Below are 24,144 nucleotides of genomic sequence, written 5' to 3'. Positions count from 1 at the left end.
TTTATTGATTTTGTTTGATTTGTTTTTGCTGTGCAAGTGAAAAACACAAAGCTTTCATGAACTCTACACAGAATGGCCATCATACATGCATTTAAACGTCCTACCTTGAGCATTCAGCTGATCATCCTCCTGTTCGAGAAAAGATGCCAGTGGGACACTCTCGCTAGCGGATGAATATTTACTTCTTAAAGAATATATTAATTCCTGAATATCATCCATCAGTGCACTCTCTTCATCATACAAATCCATCTCTTTCACCACCTCCTCTTTATTTTCTGCTACCCTGGAATCCAGAACTTTCCCTACCACATCCATAATGTTTGATTCTGAAAACTCAAGTATCTGGTCCAAAGCTTTTTCTATGTCTTCGTTATTATTGCTTGCCTTCCGAGCAAGCTCCATCTCTACCTTCATGTCGTGAAACATGGCTTCTATCCTAATCACGTGTTGGAGCCCCAGATACTTGTATAGACGCATTACACGCTTTTCATCAAGGAAACCTCTAATGATTGTGAGCCGCTTCACAGACTCGCTGTATTCTGTCACGGTGTCATTTGTGGCTGCTGAAATGTCAGCAGGGCTGGGGAAACGTGCAGACTGCTGGTGGTCATTTCCTGTATCTGCTATATTTTGCTTCTCTTTTGAGCCTCTCTGTGGAATGTCCTCAGGGACATGATCTTTCCTTTGGTGAAAGTCATTGCTGTCCTCCATGTCAGAAGATTTGAAATTATATTCTTCCACAGATGACGGTTCCTCAGCTTCAGAAGACTCCTCATCATCTTCTGCGGTATGTTCCATCTCATCCAGTTCAGCATCTTCATTCGCTGGTACATCAAACTCTTTGTTTCCAGTCTTGTGTTCATCTTGCATGCTTATTATTTTTTTAGCCTTCTCAGAAAACGAGTTTGTTTCCTCTCCTGTTTCATAAGTAGGATCTGCAGTTCCTGAAAAAGCTTCACTTGGTATTTTTAATTCAGGGTTTCTTCTTTCAACATCTAGTGTATTACCCTGTACATTTGCAACCCTTGCATGCAACAGCTTTGCATTTGCAGCATTCTCATCTTCCAGTAGTTCTTCTTCCACTTGTTTCAAGTCAGCTTCATCTTCAGCATCTGTCTCTTCAGGTTGTAATTCTGGCCTTAGGGCTTTTTCTCTAGCTAAATTTGTGCCAAGATCTTTGTTTGAATCTTCATCCTCAGTATGAGCAGTTCCTTGCTGCGTAAAATTTGCTCTATTAGTATTCTGTGCAGTACTTCTTGATTTTTCTTCAGGGGAACTTTTTTCAATGCTTTTTTCAAATCCTGTCATCTTGCCAAGATTCCCTGAAAGCTCTTCTTTCACATCTGCCTCTGAATACTCAGTTTCATTTTCCCATGGCCTAGGTTGCTCAGCAGCTCCCCTATGGCTTGGGTCTCCTTCACCTGCAGGTGTTTCTTTTATGTTTCTCCCTTTTATTTCAGGTTCTTCTTTAAAAGAGGCGGGTTTTTGATTTTCATGATCAGCCTCCCCTCTTTGTTTTGAATCTTCTTCATGTCTTAGAATTTCTTTCTCCACAGCAGGCATTCCATGCTCCAGTTTGGCTTTTAAAAGCTTAGTATCTCCTGTGTCACTTTGAGATCCATTTTGTACCTCTTCCACTGGTTTGGCTGGAACATCAGCAGAAGGATGATCTCTTCCTTTCTCCTTCATTTTCTCCCATAACTTTTTGTGCTTTAAATCACTCTCGGAGATCTCTTCCAAGGTGTCATCCTCAAACTTCTTCTCCTCTTTCTCTATTTCAGCAAGTGGCACTCTTTCTGGACTTTTGGTCACATCACCAGCAGGTAGACCTAAAGCATCTTGCTTGCTTTCAACAAAGGGTTTGGTCTTCAGACCATCTCGTGGACTGGGTAAAGCATGAGGATCAGGCACGGTTGTACTTTTCAGCTCTTTAGTATGCAACACCATTTCATCAGCCATAAGCGGCTCTTCAAGCTCTTCGGTTTTGTTTGCTTTTTCTTCTGAACCTGGATCTCTTGCACCTATAGGTTCATTTCGAAGGAGCTCTTTGGAGAAATCCTCAAGTTGAGCTGCTGGTGCTTCTCTCTTGCTAATTAGCATCACCTCATCCTGTTTCTCCTTTGTTTGCTCAGATTCAAATCTGTCCACATTCATACTGTCCCCTGACTTAGTGAAGGCATCCTTAATTAATGCATCTGAATCAAGTTCTTCCTCATCATCTCTTTGGTTATTTAGCTCCATAGCACCTTCATTTTTGTCAAATTCATGATTTTTTGACTCAAAGCTGTTGTTTTCATCAGCATCTGAATCCCCTAGGGATTCCTCCTCTTCTGCCATAAATGACAGCAAAGGGATTTCTTCAGATGGATCTGCAAAGTCTGACTCCTTGTCTGAATCGTGAGCATTAATGCTCAAGTCTTCATTAAAATCATCTTCCGATGATGTAACAAGGCGAGTCACTTCGTCATCTGATACAACAGCATCAGCAGTTGAGCCAAATTTTGTTTTCAAGTTTATAGAGAGCTCTCTGTCTAAAAGTGTATAGGCATCGACTTCTTCGCTCTCTTTGTCAAGTTGACTGGTTTCACCCTGAGCAGTACTAGTGTTTTTGGTATTTTCACTTTCTAGCCCTTTTAGTCTCTCATTTAGTGTTCCTTGCAAGTGCTCATGTGCAGTTTGATCTCCCTGAGAGTTTTCTTCATGACTACTGACACTGGAGTCTACCCTAGTACCTTCAGTTCCTTCTATAAGAAAACTATCTACTTCCTCTGTCATGGTGAGGGCTTCCTTGTCTTTCTCTATGCTTAGTTCAACATTGTCTGCCTCCAAAGCATCAAGGGACTGTACTGTATCAGCCTTTTCAACCTCCTCCTCCCCTTCAGTTCCTTCAGCTGCTTTTGTCCTTGGATCGCTTGATTCAGTTTCCCTCTCATTTGCTATTGTCTCTTTCGATGACTTCAAAAGTTCATCCACATTATAATTATCAAAATCATCCCTTCCGCCATCAAAGCAAACAAAGTCTGTTTCCTGAAATGAAAAATAAGATGTAGTCAATTTCTATTTTCTACAGTGAGGAGATCCAATCCATTTGGTTGACTGCAGAGATGCAGCAGCAAAGCAAATGTTAGATGTTATTAATCATGCAGAATCCTTCATCCTCAGAATTCCTTTTCAAAGCAGTTGAAATTTTGCCCAAGGACTCGTAAAAACCTTAATAAAAAGTTCATGCCTTAACCCCGTCAAAGACCTCCTAGCGAGGAACAAAACGGAAGCCAGCAATGGACTTGACAGTATTGTAATTTACTCGTCATCCACATCCTGAATTAAAACCAATTCTATTGATGAATGCAAATAACAAGAAGAAAATGCCACTAAGCTTCTTTGTCCAAGGCTTTATTAGCTGGTAAATCCTCAGATGACTAAGCCCTCCAAGCAGGAGCTGCCTGTCACACAGTTTCTGAGAACGAAATTAAAAAGTCGTGCAAACCACTGAATACAATTTCATAAGGGTCTGAAGCTGCATCCATGCAGTTCTGGAGTTACTAGCTATTAGTACATAAGAGCCATTTGTGTAAGGGTTAAAGGATCAATTCTAAAATCAAAGGGCCAGCATTGCAAGTTTTGTTTGTTTCTGATAATACTTTAAACTTCTAAAGTTTGAAAACAATTCTGTATACCAAACAACTTATGTGTGAGCCAGTTAGCAGTGTTTCCAGAGCTCAATCCAAACAGATTTTGTTGGATCAAAAATGAACTTTTCAAGAAAAGAAAAATCAGTGCCCACATTTTGGTAATCACACATCCATCCACATACGTACCTGTGACAAACATTTTGCCACCCAACATATGCAGCTGCTTACCAACAACAGATAACTAACGATTGCCAGTATCTCCATTCTTTTTCTCACTGATAGTACTGAATGCTGAGGAAACAGTAACATCACAAAAAAAAAATAAAACTTACATCTGTTGGTAACTCTAGCTCCTCATTGGTATAATTATGATTTACTTCAAGTAGATCCTTTGGAAAATATCCAAAATCACTTCCAACCTGCCAGAAAATAAGCAAGCAAACAAAAAGCAGTAAGGAAGTTTCTGAAATCATATGACTTAAAATCCTTATTACAGACACTAGTCACAAACACATCAGACTCACTCTTGAGTATTTCTAGATGGAGTTTGACACAGTAAGTAGAAGAAAAAGATTAGCAATACCTTGTTTCTACAAGAGTTTTCATTGAGGTTGTATACCTACATTGCACAGTACCTTTGTGAAGTTGGTAAGTTTTATCATTTGTGCTTCCAAGACTGACATCGTTATTAGCAGAGTTAGGAGTAGAAGCCCGAGCACTCTGGCTCGCATGTGCCTTAACTGCTATTCTGTGCTCGCGTTACTGCCATATTTGCCTTCAGTATTTTCTCAGGCAGTAAGCAGAGGAGGGTCTTTGACTAACAAGACTTTCATTTGTGTACAACATTACGTGACTGTAAATAAATTTATATTGTAGTTCAAGGAAAATAAATAAATAAATAAATTTCTTAAAGCGGATTTTAAGAAAATGAAAAATTGTCCCTGAGGTATCATAATAATGTATTTAGAAAACTGGGTGGAAAGTATATATCCCCACCTGTCAATGCATCATTGATGTGCAGTGAGCAATATGAACAACAATTAGTTACAGATGGCTATTTGAACGAGAGGCAAGATGCTACGCCAAGGCAAACAGTGGAAGACACGAATCTCCCTTATCACTCACTGAGTAAGATACACAGTAATGCTCACTTGAGAGTTCTGACAGCTGCTGTCAAGAAGCCAATATTAACAGCATGCTATCACTACACAGATTAGATAATCCAGGCAATTAGAGCCTGGTGGACACACCCAGAAAGGTGCAGCATTCCTAGAGCACCAAAATATCTGGAAGAAAAAAAAATTTGGTCATTTCCTCAATTTTTGTTATTGAAAGAGGAAAACAATTGCCAATTTGCTTGCTAAGCAAACAAAGTAAGTACTGGTACACTATGGGTACACTTTATTAACTATTCCTCATTCTTAACCTACAGTCCATAGTTGAGACCTCTGAAGATTGTTAGAGGTTAAAAAAATCTACTACATCCCCAATCACACACACTTATTTTGTGAACACACACTAGAGAGACAACTGATTACACTCTTAAGGAAGAGAGATCATGTATGCAGGTCTTAATAGAACAAACCTATTATTGGGAATTGAAATTAAACCAAACAAGTCAAATTAAAACCTTGTCTTTGTGCTGAATACCACGGTTTTATTTTAAATTGACATATTTCTCTCTACAAACATGTATTCCAGTTTTAAATGATCTCTCTTGAAAACAAAAGCTGAAGCTTCAAAGTAGCCTCCTTACAGACTAATATCCATGACTACCATTATAATTAGGCATCACAATTGGGAACTCATTTAGTATAACCCTAGCTGTTGACCATACAAGTCCTCTGCAATGACCCAGTTTGCCACTTATGTGGTTTATGAGCAATACATGATCTGCATGCCCAAAATTTTGTTTCTTTCCCTACAAGTCCAGTCTTGTAAGAGAAAAAAAATATGCCCCACTGTGCAAATAAAGGAAACATTCCTTATTCTATACAGATATGATAGAGGAAAGGCATTATGAATGCCAAGTAAATGAGGGAGAAAAAGATGCATCCTTCACACCACTCCAAAAACAGTTTCACTCCCTTCCAAGACAAATTGCCCTGGTGGGACCAAACCATGAGGCTGTGTACACAGCATCTATCCCCACCAATGCCCACGTGCGACAGCCAGCTGTGGCAGTTTCATCAAACACTGCTGGCTAAGAAGCCAGATCCTTACACCACCTACCTCCATGAGAGAACAGACAAACACCATAGGTACCTAAAACTGCCAAAACACTGATTAAAGAAGAGAGACAATTTGGTCTGCCCTTTCTGAATGCTGGCATTGTTAAGAAAACACAGAGACAACGGGAACAGCTTTCCTGATCCTCTGGATCCTCCAGACATACTCCGCCTTCCTGTCTTATCCAAAATTTACCTTTCTTCTTTTCTATTACCCCACCATATAAGAACAGGGAGGAAGTGTGATCTGCAGCCAAATCCATTTCTTGTAACATGAGGCCAGAAATAGTTTTCTCAACCTTGAATTAAAGTAATAAACCTCAGCCCTTTGCTGTACGATTAAATAACAATCTTCTGCAGCAAGAATTTAGAGCTTCTTTGCTGAAATGTTTTGATAAAAATGAGTGATTTTAACTTGAATTATCTATGCTGTTTTGGAGCTCTGGACCCTACTAAAGACAAAGGCAGAATGCAGGCAAACTGCATAAGAGAAAAATCTACATTGCAAAACTTGACATTGTAAACAATGTGAGGTGGATGCTAAAGAAGAAGCTACTTGTACAGTAGAACATGGTGCACTGGACAATGACAGTACCAGATACGCTCCACCTTTTGGGGAAAAAAAAAAAAAAAAAAGCATTTTCTTGGAACTGAGCTACTCATGAAATTCACGACATAAAATCACTGTTAAATAATGTTCATAGAATTCTCCTAGCGTTTGGCTTTGTGGTATTAATGAGGTTTAAGCAGGTCTGCTAAAAACTGTATGCCAGGTCATGTACAGAATATGTATTACAGCTGGGTGCCAGAAGTTTTCCGTGTGCAAAATACTGAGCTCAACAGGAATTCTGCAAGCAATGAAGTATGACCCAAGTCTTGTATAAAGGCTCTGTTTTGTTATAATACAGTATGTTTACTGACACTGTGCAAAAATCAACAGTAGCTTGAAAAGGGTGGAGTGAACTCGATAAGCAAAGAAAATAAAGCCCAAACCCAACTGGTATAGATTTTTCAGCTTTGGTGAATCTTTCCTTAACAGATCATTTCCCTTCTGGTCAGAAATACTATTGCAATTTTCATGGCTCCTCAAAAATCAATTCCAGGATTAGAGCCTATATTTATAACTCTTTTGAAATAAACCCCAGGTTGCAGTAGGTCAGACTTCTCATACAGACGTTCTCCTGATCTCTGTCCCCATCTGAAGGTCAAAAAGTCAAAGCTGTCCCTTGAATTGATAGCTTATAACAGGCCCTAATAAATAATTTTCCCCAGAACTTCATCAAATGGAAGGAGTCAGTAGGGTAGACACATGGGATCAAATAACGCACATTGGCACAAAGTCATGGGACAAGATACCGAAAGGGCTGTAGCAGAAGGTAACGTGCCTTCCACTGGACTATGTTTGAACGCAGAGCTCACCAGGTAGCTTGTTTTTAATTAGCCAGCAGCACACAACAGGCATGGGTGGCCTGCATAAATCAAGCTGTCCAGCCGAACCTGGCATAGGAAGTCACAAAGCCTGAGAGAGACCGCAGCACTGCTTGCAAGTAGGGTCAATGGCCTGGTCACAAGTACCAGTCCCCTACTGAACCTGCAAGGAGAGGCACCTCTGACCACTCTGCAGCATTTACAAACTAGTTGCAGTATTACTATCTCGGCAAAAGCAGTCACTAAAACCAGGGAAATGAGGAAAAAAAGACCATGGCCACTGACTGAATTGAATTAGCCTAATATCACTGTCCTGTAAGAAACAGAAAACTATGTGACACAATAAAAAATACAACAAACAAGTCGGAGTTTCACAATTCTTTTAGATGTGCCAACTTCAGTTTTTACTTGTTAAACTCAAAGCAAAAATCCTTTTAACTTGGAGACACACCTAACTGTTGCATGAGCTTCCTATCGGTGAACACGGTTAAACTGCAAATTAACTCAGCAATTACCTTAAACGTGTTGTCTGATCTTAGAGCCTGTGCTACATCTCGTTAGTAAAAGATGCAAAATTGGCCCCATGCTACTAATACTCATCTCAAGAACTGGCAAGCCTGGAAACCTGTAACATCTAATTAACCAGATTATTTATGGTACAGTACATGTCAGAAGGGAATTAACAGCACCATACAATTATAAATCCTTCTTCTTTAACCACTGCTGCAGTTTTCTGTTCTCTCCTGTATTGTTCTAATTGGATTCAGCTCCTGCTGAGAGCCTGGCTGTCCACACCCTGCTTGAACAGGTTAGAAAAAGTGATACATCCTGCTTTCCACTAAATCACTGGGCCCACAGCAAACACCCAGCTGTGGCTTTCAACCAGTCTAGACCACTGTCACAGCCAACTGCCTTCCTTTGGTAGCAGGCCAGAGTGAGAAACGAGATTGAAATAAACACTTCGGACACACAAAGAAGGTGTGTGGGGAAGCAAGGGAACGGGACTAAACAACCGCCACAATTTTCAGGGGAAGCCCACAAAACCATCTCTTCCTTTAGGGTTTCTCAGTTCTGCTTCTGTCAGGCAAGTAAGTTGTATATCATGAAAGCCGAGATAAGTTCTGTTTTGTTGTTTTTTGTTTGTTTTTAATAAATATAACTGCAAGTTCACATCTAGAGAAGGGCTTGCTACAGGGATACTCCTTTCCTATTAACATCACTCTCTCAGATTGCCAAAAGAAATCGACGGCCTAGATACAGTCGCTATTCTGCAAGCTGCTACAATGAGTTACTAAAGCTGAAAGACATAGACATTTTAAAATACAATTTGCCTTAATTCTTTTTAGCTGTGTTACTTTTTCTTCCTTCAATTCTGCATGCAGCTTAGACAAAAAGGACAAGACAGCAGCTGAACATTAGGAAGAGAGATGTAATTAAAACATGTATGTGGAACAATCTAGCAAGATCCCACAGAGGGCAGGATGAGACCACGTCATGGGTAAGTACAAGTGCAGGTTTAAGTCTCCCTAGATGGGATGGGAAGCTTAGCTTCTAGATAGCACAGGGGTCACCACTTACAGTGCTGCAAAGTATGGTTTTCTACACAAGGGAAGCTTTCTAAAAGAAACAGTTTTATCCCACATTAGCATACCCATTTTCCCACAGATCTTAGTACCTCAAGTTGAATGCAACTCCATCCAATTTTACATTGGTCTCAAGACAAAATGGCATTCCTTATGCTATTTCTCTATGTTAAAAACCCCACTCCTTCTTGTAATTTTTTTTCTTTTTGCCTTGTACAAAAAGAAAGTGCCAAGAAGAGCAAAGAGAACAAAAGCTTTGCAGTACTTACACTTCCAGCCCAAAGCTCCGTAGATTTTCCTATTAGTTTGTAATATACATACACTGCTTCTCCTTTCTTAAAATTTACAAAGCGGCAGTCGGGACCTTTAAAATCCTTCATTGCCTTCCCTCGGCACATTAACACTGTAGGGAGAAAACGAAAAGTGGAGTTAGCATTGGCAGCGCAATCAGGCAGCCTGATGGGAACGCGCCGAAAACGAGGCCTCCCTGCATTCACGGGGGGCAACTCTCAGGTCAGGAGCTGAGGATGTGATTGAGGGAGTAAGATTGGAGGTTAGAGAGAAATAAACTCGCTGGTGGAGTGCGTGATAAAGCACTCGAGGATTACTTGAGAAGCATGCTACAGAGCTAAGCGTTAACGTTAAATAAGATGGGCTGGGACCTGCTTCACGGCAGACCAGCCCTCCTATTACCCCAAGCACAAAAAGCACCCACGGAGGGCACTTGTGACAAGAGCGGGGGAACCACGAGCCCAGCCGGGTGGGTGCCGCTGGCGAGCGCCCAGCTGCGGGCAGGGGATCGCTGGGGATCCCCTCCCCAGCACCGCTCCCCCGGCACCCTCCCGGGCCCCTCTCCCTGCCCCCCCGCCGCCCCCTTTCCCTCGTTAAGCCCCCTGCGGAGCGGAGCGGGCCGTGCTCGGAGGCCCGCGGGCGGCCGCCGCCACTCACTGCTGCACTCGGGGTCCGCGCAGCGCTTGCGCTCGGCGAAGCGGCGGCCCAGCTCGGGCCCGGCGGCGGCGCAGAGCAGCGGCGGCGGCAGGGGCTGCAGCAGCAGCAGCAGCAGGGCGAGGAGCAGCCGGGGGTCCGGCGGCGGCGGCGCTGCGGCCATGTTGGCGGTGGCCGGCGGCAGGGAGGGAGCAGACACGTCAGCAGCGCCGGCGGGAGGGCGATGTGGCGGGGGAGGGCCCGCCGCGGACCCTCCCTCCTCCATCCGCCCGCCGCGGCCGAGACGGGGCCCCGGCACCTTCCCCGCCCCTGCTGGGGGCTGCCCCGGAGCCTCTGCACGGGGCCGGGTGGCCGTGAGGGGACCCCAACGGGACCCCAACGGCCGCCGCCGCTGACGAGGAGCCGTCGCCGGGCCAGCCTGCCAGCCCCCGGCAGCTGTCCCGGCGAAGAAAGTGCATGCAAATAAAGCGGTGAGGGCGAAAGTGCCCCAAACATCGCACCCTGCACCGGCCCGGCCTTCCGCGGCCTCGGTCTCCGCTTGCTGCCCCGTTTTAGTCGTGATTGCTTGCAAGGCAAAAGTGTGCTGCTCACGCGTAGAGCTTTCTGTTAGCTCCTCGTTGCATCTATTACGTTTATATTGTTTTAGAGAGGCTTTCTGCTGCTAAAATGGCAGAGCAGCAGAAGTCACAACAGTCACGGACAGAAGGGAAATTAAGAAAGCACCTTCTCCACCTTTGTTTTCAGACCCATATCATTCATTCACCGCAGACTGGGCAAAGGGCATAAAAGACAGCCGGGAAGGGATAGGTATGATCAGAGAGTTTTATTGATGGCTTATCAAATGGCGGGGGAGAAAACAAACAAACAAAAACAAACACACGAACAGAACAAAACAACAAAAACAAAAACACTTTCCAAAAGGCAAATGCTGAAGCTGCTCCAAAAATGAACAGGTGTTTGGCACAACTGATGTCAAGGTGAAGGACTCCGCTTTTTCGTGCATGTCAAAGAGCAACTCCAGACAACTAAGTTGGCTTTCCTTGTTTTTAAGAACCTCTTCTAATGATATATCTGCAAGCACACTTAATATTAGCTACTGGGGATTTGTTCTGCAACTGCTAAAGAAGCAGTTGATTGTACTGCTGCACTTATTGCCAGCTCCCATCACAAGAGTTTGCAATCACCACTGCTAATTGTATTAGAGATACTGCTCATGTTTTTACCGTATCATCACAATTATTGATTTTTAGTTTACACACACTCATGTCTGCAGCCTCACCATACGGGATCTGAGTTGGATGATACTTAGCTACATGATGCTAGGCTTAGTTAGATGATGCTACATCATCTCTGAGAAAAACATAACCATTCTATTTTCACCCTCCATCTACAGCAATTTAGTATTTTAATCACCTTATAAAAAAGCTTTGGAATTGTGTTTGACATTTTGTTGACATTTTTGAAATTTGAATTGTGTTTGAAATTTTTATAGTTCACATTCTGTAAAAGAGATGGTACCTACTTGTCATTGCTAGTACTGCCTGATGAAAGCTCTAGGAAAGCCTAACTTGAAGCTTAGATTTCAGTTTTATCACAACTTGCAACCCGCCTGAGTTGTTAGCTGTACTTCTCTTGAAAAATACCTCATAAGAATGCTTAACTCCTAACATAACCATAGAAATACAAACATAAGCTGTACCAAAGAACAATGGAGTAAAAACATAACAAAATTACAAGATTGTAAAACGCTACTGTATATGGAATAAGTATATTCAAGTTACGTTTTATAACAGCCAGATGAATGAAAGATGAGTGATTTTTCCCTTGCTATTATTATTATTATTATTTCTTGACATAATTTCCAGCCTGGTCTTTCAGTCCACTTGCTTGTGAAGGCAGAGCTGTTGGATAATTAGGTGTCAGTAAAAGTTATCAAGCTTATCTTTAGTAAAAGACCAAGATAAAGGTAACGGTGTCTGTAGTCATAAAGACAAGGGCAAGAAAGGGAGATGTGAAAAGAAACAAGATCACATACTTCTTACATAAGTCATTGCCTTTATTGTGCAATAATTAGTAGCTTGCAGTCAGTATGTATACATGAGTCTAATCACTGCAAACATGTAGCATTTCCTACAACTTCAAGTATTTCATAGTAACAAGGTACCCACAGCTTTCCCTAATGCATGATGTAAAAGAGAAATATTTCACTTCATTTTAGGTATTTCAGGCAAAATTTGCTTCAGCCTTCAACCCCAACATTGGAAACGTGTGTATTCCAGTAAGAGTGTTCCGTTAACTATGGGGAATGTAAAGTTTTGTGCGTGTCTACATTTGCAAAGCAATTTTCCTACACAAAGGTATCTATCAAACTAATAACTAATACTTATTGACAAGATCCATTGGCAATGTTCACATAACAATTAGCAAAGATTCATGAGTGGCAAGAGAAGATAAAAATTAGCAAGCCAAACGTAAACATGCTTCTACACACAACTGAGAAATAAATTGTGGGCAAGCTGGATAGTGAAATTAGGGTAGTAGTATAAGGTGAATTAACGTAGTGTAATAGGATGTGATGCCACACTTTGATACACCAGTGATCAGTGAGACACGGATAGGAAGGGCAAATTGTGAAGGACAGACAAAGAAGATGACATTGATTAAGAAGTTGTGCTACAGAACAAAGATAGTTTATGGTCAAGTTAGCAATCAAAAAATAAAACAGAATATTTATGAACTGAAATTATTATCAAAAACAGGAAGAACACAGCTTTAAGAAAAATAGCAGTAAAGGGACACATCTGTAGCCCCCCTGATTTATTAAACGTCATATTAAGGTACGATACTGAAGTTAAATCTTTAGACACCACAGATGGCTGCTCTGCCTTGTATTTTTCCTCTTGCCATCTGTTACTGATTACAGCTGAACCAGGATGCTGGGTGAGGCGAACCTTTAACCTGAGCCAGCTTGCTATGTACTTTATTATTTACTCATCCTCACGTGGCTGAGTTTTAGGGGAGGGAAGGAGGGCGGAGGTGGGCGTGGGAGCTGGACGGACTCGCTTGTAAAACCAAACGCGGATTTAAACGCCCCATGTTTTGGGATATCCTAGGTTTAGGATACCCCCTGTGCGGGGTGCCCCAGCACACGGCCGGTTACCGGCAGCCATTTCACTACGCAGGCGCCTGGGGCGGTCTCATCATGGCGGTGACGCCGCCGCCTTCAGGGCGCACGCGGCACCTCGGAGGGTTATGCCGGTGCCCTACGCCCTTTGGGAGCCCCTCTGTCGGCCGAGAGCTACTAGCGATGGCGCGGTAGCTGTGACAACGAGCCCTGGGGGCTGTACCTCTGCAGCAGCTGGGCTTGGTTGGGCCGGCTAGGACGAGCTGGGGCCACTAGCCAGGGTCAGCGCCGCCCCTCCCCTGCCAGGGTCAAAGATGGCGGCCGCCCTGGGGCTCTGCCCGTTGTAGCCGGCGCAATGGACGGCTTGGTGGCTGAGGCGGGCAGCGCCCTGCTGCCGGCCCTGCACCTGCCCTGCCTGCCGCAGCACTTCTACCGAGCCGGTAAGGGCCGGGCCGGCCTCCGCCGCCTCCTGTTCTCCCGCTGTGTGCTGCTGCAGCCCTCCGACCTCCTTCCCTGGGGCGCTGCGGGTTTGTGCAGCCTCCGTGCTGCTGCTGGCACACCCCGCTGGCGGCCTCTGAGCCACGGGTGTTCCTTATGGGTTCTGTTTTCAAAGGATTTAAAACCCGTCAAGTTAGAAATATGCATGAAGACCACACCATACAATACTGTAGGTTAATTAGAGGTACTTCTGTAGAATGTGCTGTATTAAAAGCGCTGTGAGCCAGTATTTGAGTTATTCCTTCTCCTACAGCAATCAGGTAGGGGGTGGGTTTGATGAAGAAGGCTCCTGTGGCATGAGTTTTGGTGTGGGGGTGTGTTGGACTGTAGTGTGTAGCTATCACACAGCTGTGAGCTTTAAACAAATGTGGGAACAAGAATTCAGTGTTGTGCCGTAACAGAATTTGAAGCAGTGTCCATGTAAACAGAGTAAGTGGCCTCTTTCCATGCTCGTGCTTCAGAGAATAATTCTCTAAGTGTATTTGTGTTTATAGCGGGGATTATTTAACTGTTAGTTCTGGAATGGCCTGTTTGCGTGTGTGCGTATGAATCATCAGTGTGCTGGAGCCATAAGCTCAGCTGACAATAAATTACTGAAGAGAGAGGTCCCCAAAATATAGCAAAACATACTGTGAAGTTATCAAAGCACTGTGGCCTTCTAAGTCTGGTGGGGCAATAATATGTGATGTTGGTGCTTTGCTGTTTCAAGTGCCTTCAGTTGCATGCTGTGTGCGGAATAAATCATTTCATATTTCCAGCTGTTGCCATCTTCTCTTTCACTACTGTGGAAAATAGGTGTGTTTAACATCAAGACCGTGTAGCTTAAGATGACTCTCTGTAGTGTCTGAGAGAGATCATATAAGAGAGCTAAAATAGCAGGTATGTTGTTATCTGAGTAAAGAGTAATAATGGGTTTGGTTCACTTTGTGTTTTGATTTGTTTAGCATCTTCCCACGAACACAAATTAAGCTTCAAGAAGAGCAAGGAAGTATGTTTAAGTTACGTTCAGGATGCCATATTACAGAAGCAGTGGAAAAGAGCTGCAGAGTTTCTAACCTTCTACATTGAGTCAATAGAGAAAGACTATTCCATAGAATACATGGGTCCCTCAGAGGTAAGTCTGTGTCCCTTATCAGAGTTTTTTTGAAGTTGAAAAAAAATACTTGCAAGAAGCATCTGTCATCTTCAGACCACCATTTGTCTTAGCAAGCTAATCATAAGTTTATTAAAAAGTCGTAAGAGCTGAAAAGTTAGAAAATGTTCATAAATTAAATTAGTCCCTTATTAAACTAGTTTTCAAATGGCATGCCATCAATCAGAATCTATTTGAAAGTTAGTGGCTCATTGAGGCCTCTGCTAGCTTTTCCAGTGCTTTCAGAACTCAACCAGGTATTGGGATAGAAGCAGGAGGAAGGGGATCAAACAGAGTTGATAAATAAACTAATTTGATTTGTTTACGTTCTGTATGCAGACCTTGAAAACAAATGCATGTAGGTGGGAAAGCTACATCTGATTGGACATGATCTGTATTGATAAGTCTGAAGAGCTGTGTACCTTACATCTCTGTGGGAAAACGTTAAAGGAAAACAGAAGTTTTCAATAACTCTGAAACATACTGTTTTTAGTAAGAGGAGGGGAAGCCTTTTAACAGATACAGTTTTCATAAGCTTTACTGAAGTGCTGTATTTATAATGAGTAATTGCGAAGCACCCATGGAACGTCAGTTGAAAAAATAAATAACAGTGCTAGATTAATATGTAGGTAACAATACCAGTAGACAACACTTAGTACTCGTCTTTTATTTGCAATTCAAATGTACATTTTATGCATATGCTACAGTTGCTACAAGTTTGATAAGATTATATATATATGGTGACTGATCCCATTTTTATACTAAGGTTATTTTGAATCTTTTTTCCCCAGATTATTTGGAGAGTAGGAACAGAAATTTTATGCAACCATTCACATGGCAGCATAGGAGAGTTCAACTCTTTCATGGAACAGATGAAAACTTTAGGAGTAAAAAGGTATTTGAAGGTGAGTGTACTTAATACAATCTTGATGATTTTCCGCACGTTTATCTGAATGTTTACTTGAGTATTACTATCTCTGAAAGCGCGCTCTCAATGTTGTTGATAATAGTGCCAAAAAAGATGGTACATTTGAGTTACCAGTTGCATGATATTTCAAGGGCTATTCTATAGCTGATCACTTCTCATTTGATCTGTGTATTTGATCATAGGTACATATGTCAGTCTTTAGTAGTGCCTATATTCTGTGGTTATTCTTAATTTAAAACTGTTGAATTCATTTACATGTGTGGCCTGTTAACATCTAATTGCACATTAACACCTCTGAAATCTTGTGTCCAGTCCTTAATTTGGCCACTGTGCTCCTGACTACAGTTGTAGTTAAATTTTGCCATCAATATCTGCTCACTTTCCAAGTACCTAATCTGTGTATAAAATAGTAAGCATTATTCTGTGGCCCCTGTGTCACCCAGCTGTAGTTCTTTTCCTATGATGGTGTATTCAAACTGCTGCTGTTTTGGTTTTCTTGACTGTTTCTCATTTGTGTCAATGCTTCTCTCTTTCATTCTGTTGTATTTGTTCAAGGCCTCCAAGGAAAGTTCTGTACAAGAGTTTACTAGAGCCAACTGAAGGCTCAGACTTTGATTTAGCGCCTAATCAACATGACAGGGTGCTAGAACATCACTCTTTTAGGTATTTTGCAGTTGGGTAACAAACTGAGTAAGCTACCAAGTGTAACCCAACTGGTTTTCCTCAGGTCATTTCTAGGTCTTCTAAAACAGGTAGAGCACTTGTTAACGGCAATGTAGGTTTTTGAGACAGCTGCTTTTTGCTGCCCTGGTAAGTACTGCTGAATGTTTACCACCTGAATGATGACTTCCTGCCACGCAGATTTCAAGAGCTTAAGCCCTTTTCCCTCCCAGGGATGCATCTTTGTATGTCAGATATTCTTTTGATTAATAATCTTTCTCCAGCACCTTCTGACAGGAAAAATTACTTAGGTTCTTATTGTACCTCTCTGTCCCCCAGTGGCATCCATATTCTCCCCTTCTGGCATTTTTCTCCAAAGTTCCATGTAAAGATACCGTTTGAAAAACAATGTGTAAAATGTGCTTCTAATTAAAATGTTGTACTATGTTTACAATATTTGTACATGGGTGACAGGAATGAGTCTCTGTTCTTGCCCTGCACATCTGTGTAGATCTTTGAGGTTCTCTCCATTCTTGATGTGAAACACTGTGGTATGGACTGTTTGAATTGCAGGTTTGTTTAGAGCATGCCTTCCATCTCCTTTGTAATGGACTGGTAGATGAAGCGTACCAAAACCTGTCCCTGGCGGAAAGCTGGAGGTTTGGAGAACAAACAACTGCTCAGGATAAAGAGATGAAACTGGTTCAGGCTTACAGGGGACTGCTGGACTACTATAGCTGGTCCAAGCAGAAGAACACCCTCTTAGAGTATGGTAAGTCCTAGTACTGTTTTTGTATTGAGCTGTGAACTTCAACTTCCTTGTTCTGGTGTTTGCAGCAGCAGCATTTCCATGTGGGCTGCTCTTCTGCCTGTGTCTACATCTGAAGGCTCCCAGGTGAAATGCTAGGTTTCAGAAGTTGAGGGTGTGGATTGTAATTCTGTACCAGCAACACTGGTGGTGCCAAAACAGAACACTCGTGCACTTCTCTAGTGTCCTGAAATGCTATTCTCAAACAAAGCAATGCTTTTACCCCGAATCACAGTTCTTATATCCAGCCAACATCACCTAAAAGAAACATCAAAGGAATGTATTCACCTATAGCAGTGACTTCTTCATCCTTGCATCAGTACTTTACTGCTGCTAGAATTGAGTGCTAACAAAAGCTCCCAAAACTCGTATTTGAGTTTTCCCTTTTTCTAAAGGTAAAGATATGCTACATGTGTGTGATGCCTAACTTTGCATATACCTGCTTGGCTGTATGGCTGGATCTCTGCTTGTTTCTCTGAAACTTAAGTATTGTTGGTTTAAACTCTTTGTGCTGGTAGTGTTCATGTCTTGGAACACTGCCTGCTATGCCCCACAAATTGATTGTAATTTCAATCAATTCAACTGAAGTGAAGAGCAATGAAAAATTCTTGTTTCAATACTGGTGCAACTGAGTCCTTTTTTTCTTAAAAACTTTGACTGGAGTCCTTGCTTAGCAAAATGTTCGTCTTGTAGGTACAGCACTTCAAGAACTCTCTTGATTAGCAAAGTTAACTCTGGCATTCTTTCCTGTTTTCCTAGAGAAGGAAGGACTTGAAGACTCGTCTGTTGAACGGGAAATGCACAGTTGCTTTCGGAAGGCAGCAATGAGCTTAAAGGAGATCATTAAAATACCCGGAGTCTGGGATCTCTTCGTGAAATCCTATGTGGATGTAAGAACATGTTTTGCAGATCATCTTCCTTTTGTGTTTCCCTGTCTAATTTTCATTAAGATGTCTGTCTGCAGTTTAGTTTCATGTGTGTGGGTGAGTGACAGTGAAGTTTTTTTTTAAAAAAACACATAGTACATAGTACCTCACTAGCTTTGATTTGGAGTGTTTGCTCCTGGTAGGGCTGCAGAGCCTCCATAGAATACAAAAAGGACTTTATTTCTGCATTGCCAGGAAAAAGAAAGACAACCAGCTTGCGTGTTCTGTTTTCATGGTGCTAGCAGAGAAATAGGAGCACAGCTGCTTTGTTTAAATTCCTGAAAGCAAGTTCTCTTTTTGGCAGGGCAATGTTTTTCTTGCTATGCTAGATCTTGGACGCCGAACATGCAGTCCTGTTTTTCAAATATCTTCTTAGAAGTTGTAACTAAGAAATAAAGCTAATCTTAAAATCACTTTGAGAAGATTTACTTTTTCTAAATGCAGATAAGCTCTGAGTTCTTTGAGTATTTCTTCTGGAATTTTACTGGGTGCTGACAGCTGCCAAGCTCTGTCACTGAGTTCTCTTCAAAGACATGGCAGGCTGCTTCTATGTCTTTTTCCAGTGAACAGTGATGGTAATTCTTTTAATGATCAAAGCAGCGTTGATATAATTTTCTCCTATGTAATTTTTTTCTCCTTTTCTTTTATGTGCGATTTTTTGGTTACCTGTGATAAGAGTAACTAGTAAAATTAAAATATGCTGGTGTTACATCTAGTCTGCTGCATTATTAGACACAGACCGTGCTATCGCATAATTCTATGGCAGCCCAAAATGAGTTGTAAGAGTTTGATTGGTAACGTGGCAAACTAATGATGAACTTAACTTCTTGTAGTTGTTGGAGTTCTATGGAGACCACCAGGAAGCTCGTGAAGTATTAAGTGAATATGCCTACAACTCAAAGTTTCCATCTAATCCCAATGCTCACGTTTACTTCTATCAGTTCCTAAAGAGACACGGCGCATCAAAGAAATCACTCATATCTGCACTCAAGGTATATATTACATAGTGAATACAGCCTGTGGTCATTTGTGTTACGTGGTGGTCTGACAGTTCAGTTGTCTTCTGTTACAGTATTTACCTTACCTTCCTCTTTGTGGAAAGTAGAGGGTTAGAGGAAAGCTAGTGGGAGGGGTGCTGATGGGTGGAGCAAACAGTGTCCCTTACCATCTTTGTGTTCAGGTCTTTGTTCTACCTGTATGATTGATGCATCCTGTAACTTGGGGCAGAAATGAGCTCAGAGTGCATGTTTACATGGCTCTGAAGGGGCGTGTAGACAACATGCATTGATTTTTTTGTTGTAGTTTGATCTTTACAATATTCAAGAAGTTATTAGACGTTTGTTTTTTTCACATATTGATCCTGTCTAGCAGTTAGTTTCATTATTTTCAATTAGCCGTTCATTTAAGCTGCAGTAGAAGTTCACTTCTGGCTGGCAGATAAGGCCTTGCTGCATTAAGCTTTTGCAGAGTTGCTTTTAAATTCCCACTTTCACTGTTTTTGCTTATTGATCTTGTTAACTTCTTTCCAACAATGGTTTTCAATCTCTTCTGCCACTTGATGGCACTAAAATGCTTTTGTTAGGGCAAATACTTCAAAGAAAAGCTTCATTAAGTTTAGGCTTTTAAACTGCAGTCTGTATGTTTAAAATTCCATCTTCACAGCAGTTTTTAGCATTGTGTTATTGTTGTGTCAAAGACATGCAAAATGGCCCTTGATCATCATTCTTAGTATCAAGATACTTGGGTACCAGATCGCTTAATTTTCCTACCTAAGACACCCAAAACTCTGATGTTAGTGCTTCTCTTGATGAGGCAGTAGTCTTGAAGCTTTCACATTGAAATAACCTATCTGTTTTTTGTTTCAGATCTTGCATGATATTGTTCCCTCTCATGAACTAATGATAGACTTTAATATCATGCTTCAAAAATCAAGTAAGTCTTTAAATATATTTGTTCTTTTTGATTTTGTTAATCTAGAATGATATGAAATTGTTCTGTAGCCTTCTTTGTACTTACTAAAGTAGTTCTGTTTATTAAAAGAAAAACCCCAAACCTGACTTTCTGATCATAGGAAACTTTAATGCATATGAGTCAGCAGGCACTTACAAACTTGTGTAAGCAAATACCTTTCTAAGTCTAAAGGCTGATCAGAGCAGTATGTTGTAATGCACAGCCAGGATCTCAAAAATTATTTTTTTTTGTGGTACACTAGTCTGAATGCCAGGCTTGCCATTTCCTCCATGACATTTCTTATTTCTCTTCTGGAGGAATTGAGATGGATCTATGTCTTCTTTTATCATTACCAATCAAAGAACAAAATCTTGATCCTCCTCAAGGGAGGTTTTATTTTCAGGCTGGTAGAAACATCTTCTAATTTGGAGACTAACTTCCATTTTTTCTAATTTTCTTCTAAGTTTCTTCTAATTTCCATGCATTGATTGCATTCCAAGCTGCATATTTTCTTGCAAGCTGGTATGTTTCAGCTACTTGGCAGATTGATGAAATGTCATGGAATCAAGATTGTTCTTTTTTTTTTTTTTCTCTGGAAAGAAAAAAACCCTCTTGGCTAAACCCTCCCTTTTCCTGTTTGTGCATGACACACTTTAAGTTCTTGTAGCTCTTGTGGACAATTTGATTTCTGAAGAAGGAATTTATAATGATAAAGATAACTTTCCCTACATTTACCTGCTGTGATAGGTCATTTTTAGAACACCTCTGGTACATTAGCTGCTGATGTGAAATGCCTGTTTTATTCACATCAATCCAATTTCTTTGTTTTGGTATCTCAGGGCTTGAAGTGTTCCAGGGCACTGTGTTCTCTTCCCGTAGAAAGAACATGTTGAACACCAGCACCAGCTTGGTAGCTCTGATTACAACAGCAGAAACTGTTGTAAGCAAGGCTGTGTGGGCTAAGTGAGCAGTCTTATGTGTGCCTCTTGAGTCAGCAGTTTTTGAGCAGGATGAGAGTAGGGAGAGGGGATCTTTCTAATGAGTTATGCTCTAGACTCAGGAAGCCTTCCTTAACTTTCTCTCTTGGAAAAAGCAGAAGATAATGGGGGAGCTCTCAGTAATTGGGAAAGTGGCAACATGTGGGAAGGCTGGATGGAGAACAGTATTTCATTTGTTGCTTACTAATGAGTTCTAATCTAATTCATTAATTGGCCTAATCTCTTCCCAGAGAAACGAAAAAAACGTCGACTGGGGCTAGAAGTAATTTTTGCAGCCTTGGATTATGCTGGCACAAAGGAAAATGTAAAAGCATGGAGTTGTTTGGCAAGACAGGTGAAACAAATTGTAATGTAAGTGTGGTATCTCTGATACAATATACTAAAACCAAACGTGTGTCAGTTAGAGGTCTTCATCTCTGGGAAATTGATAAAGTCCCCCTTTGTAGCCTTCATCTTCCATGCCGGTGAATGGAAGAGTCAGTTCACCTGAATCCTGTGGCACTGCTTGGCTTCAGTATGCTTTCACTGGGAGAAAAGAAGAAACTACTAAAGGAAATTCTCAAGTTTTCAGTATTGTCATCACCTGACAAAGGTTTTTACCAGGCTATGTGCTTATGCACAAGGAACTGCTCAAACACTAAAAAGGAAAAAAAAAAAAAAAAAAAAAAAACACACTTGTTTGATTTTCTGCTCTGTTATGCATACATTATTAGAAGGTGGTTTGAGAATTGATGGGCTGCAATAGGGGCATGGTATATAGTGTACAAACTGGTGTGTTGTGTTGTCCTTTGCTGTGTGATGATGGTAACTGTTACAGAATGCAGCTAGTGTATTCTTAAAAGCTGAGCCTGGGGATTGATGTCTCATTGCTGCCAGACAGGGACTCTGATTTAAGAAGGAATCATCTCCAGGCAATCCATGCCCAGAAGGCCTCTAACATCTAGACTTTTTTCCCAACAAACAAGATTTTATTTTTAAGTCTTAAATATATTTATAGTAAATTAATTCAGTACTGCATTTGACCCATTTTTCTGATTCATTGCTGCTTCTACCTCTTAGTAAAACATCTGCTGTTAAGGTCCAGAAGTTGATGGATTAAAGCTGGGAGTGTTGTTGCATACGGTTAACAAAAATGGCGTAATACTTGAACTTTTCCTGCATTTTTTTTACTTGAAGACACAACTTCAGAGTATCTTCAAATATAGAGGACATCTTGGTCATATTAGGGGAATATCACTTTCTCATTCTAGGTTGCTTACATTTCTGAAATGCTTGGTTTAAGGTCTTTGTTATGTGAGTTACTGGGATAAGTATTCAGGATAAGTTAGTCTTTGAGTATGCCTAGGGTAACACAAACCTTTTTTAAAAAAACAAACCTATTCATACTACTAATTTGTTGACATGAATCAAATGTCTTATTACTATTGACAAACTGTCGTAGGAGTCAAACTTACTTCATTTAACACCATAATCTGCATTACTGCCAACTTTCAATAAGGCTGTTTGAGTTTACCTCCTGCCTCACTAGTGCTGCCAAGGACTTTAATTAAAAAAATAAAGGCATTTCTGTTTACAATTAATATTTCAGTCTGCAGTGTAAGGCCAGTCTGTTAGCAATTGCTGAGACTTGTAGCAAGCTGATCATAAAATTCAGTGCCTCCTTTTCATCATTTCATCCCAATTTAAGTTTTTCTATATTTTGTTTTACTTTTTTAGTTCTGAGAAGCATCTTGACTGGATCAAGGAAGAATGGAACTCCAGAAAGGACTGGTGGCCTGCCTTCCATTTTAGCCGCTATTCAGCAAAAAGGAATTGGCAGGAAAATGAAAGCCTTACATATGAAAAAGCTCTGGTGGCTGGAGTCTTATTAGGAAAAGGTAATACTAAATGTTCTTTCCTTTTTTACTACATAGGATAGAAATAATGTCTAGCTCTAGCCTGAACAAGACAGGTAACTGGACTACTCTCCGTAAGAAGTGCAGATCCATTCATTTATTGACTATGGTCTTTGAAGCTGAACATGAGAAAGTTGTTTAAAATGGTTGGGTGTTCCTCAGTAACACATACTTTGTGTAACTTGTTTTATCCTGGTTTAGGGTTCCATTTTATTTGCCTTGCTGAGCAGTCACAATACTACTTATTCTCTTGTTTATAACCTTGAAGCCACAATTTAAAAAAATATCCAACAGGCTCCTGAATGGGTATTGTGAGGACTGTGAAAAAGCTTGCTTGCTGGATTACAGTCGGTGCAGTATATCAGCAAATACTGGGGAGGAGACAGTCCTTAGGGACCAAGTGAGTGTTGTAGTGCTGGAAAGAGGAAGAAGGAGGTCTTGAGTGGAAACAGTCATGATCCTCATCTTCCTATCAGACTGACCTCTTTGGTAGCATTCTCTGAAATGCTGCTGTAACTAAGTGGTAAATCAGGCTGAGAAGCAGTAGCGAAGTTGAAAATAAGAATATGGTCTAGAGAGTAAAATATACAGACAAATTTGGGCTTCTGTTTGATTAGACATTTTGGTAGCTTATCTATAATTTATCTTCCATAATTCATAAAAACAGTTTCTTATGTTGCAGACCTTTCTTGCTTTCAGTAATATGTTATTGTCTCCCAGCTTTTATTTCCAGATGTCTAATAAATTTTTTCCAGTCCTGATTTTCTCTAATGGAGCTTCTGTGTATTGGTGCTGATGCAAGCTTCTATTTTATTTATCCAATGTGATAAGTAAATATTTCTTCACTTCTGACATCTTATTTCTTATTGTATCTGAAGAGTAATACAATTTTCTGCAAGATACAGCATACAATTATATAAATGTAGAATGTTTCCTGGGTAAGAGGAGGATAGCTTATTTAGTACTGCAGTTATGTTACTAATGTGCCTTGGGTTATTTTATTACTTTTTGTTACTGAGAACTTAGATGTTTTCATGTTGTTTAAAAAGTGGAAGGATTTTGTTTACTTGTATCATGGTATAACTGACATCACTTTTTCTTCTTTTTGCTTAGATTGTAAGTACTTTAAATACGTATCACACCAAGGCTGCAAAGCTCAGGTGAAAAGATTTCGGACACTGAAGAAATTTGTGAATAGGCACGGTCCTGTCTGCCTGAGAATATCTGGTCTTTGAGGTTCTTCTGTACAGCTGTGATTAGAAGGCGTCTTTGAGGTTCTTGCTGTGTTTTTTCCCCTCTGTGAAACTGACTTGTGTATTGGTAGTGGTCTAAAAAGGCAGACCCTATCAACTCAGTCAGTTTTTTTATATATTTGTTTTGAAAAGAAAGTGCTTTGGTTTTTACTTACT

At 40.9% G+C, this 24,144-nt stretch overlaps 2 protein-coding genes across 4 annotated transcripts in view; one reads left to right on the top strand and one right to left on the bottom strand.

The window, feature by feature from the left end:
• The window catches only part of MIA3 (MIA SH3 domain ER export factor 3), a 29,680-nt gene extending 19,528 nt beyond the window's left edge, over positions 1 to 10,152 (bottom strand). For 2 of the 3 annotated variants that reach the window (XM_082756029.1, XM_082756030.1), the window contains exons 1-4: positions 9,820 to 10,152; positions 9,141 to 9,274; positions 3,965 to 4,051; positions 105 to 3,027 (exon numbers count right to left, since the gene is read on the bottom strand). In XM_082756029.1, coding sequence (XP_082612155.1) covers positions 105 to 3,027; positions 3,965 to 4,051; positions 9,141 to 9,274; positions 9,820 to 10,081 — 3,406 coding nt within the window. In that variant the 5' untranslated portion in view covers positions 10,082 to 10,152. The remainder of the gene's footprint in view (positions 1 to 104; positions 3,028 to 3,964; positions 4,052 to 9,140; positions 9,275 to 9,819) is intronic. The other variant, XM_082756031.1, reaches the window with a different exon arrangement.
• A 2,861-nt stretch (positions 10,153 to 13,013) lies between these two features.
• TAF1A (TATA-box binding protein associated factor, RNA polymerase I subunit A) lies at positions 13,014 to 24,144 on the top strand. The gene is made up of 10 exons (XM_082758074.1): positions 13,014 to 13,380; positions 14,383 to 14,552; positions 15,362 to 15,475; positions 16,732 to 16,930; positions 17,726 to 17,856; positions 18,726 to 18,884; positions 19,758 to 19,824; positions 21,071 to 21,191; positions 22,557 to 22,717; positions 23,849 to 24,144. Exons 1-10 carry the CDS (start codon positions 13,296 to 13,298, stop codon positions 23,968 to 23,970), a joined length of 1,329 nt encoding a protein of 442 aa, XP_082614200.1. The 5' UTR covers positions 13,014 to 13,295; the 3' UTR covers positions 23,971 to 24,144.

This window comes from Aythya marila, assembly GCF_965140915.1.
Source record: "Aythya marila genome assembly, chromosome: 3".
Taxonomy (NCBI): Eukaryota; Metazoa; Chordata; class Aves; order Anseriformes; family Anatidae; genus Aythya; species Aythya marila.
The sequence above is the reverse complement of the archived record's forward strand: the minus strand, read 5'-3'. Positions and strand labels throughout refer to the sequence as shown.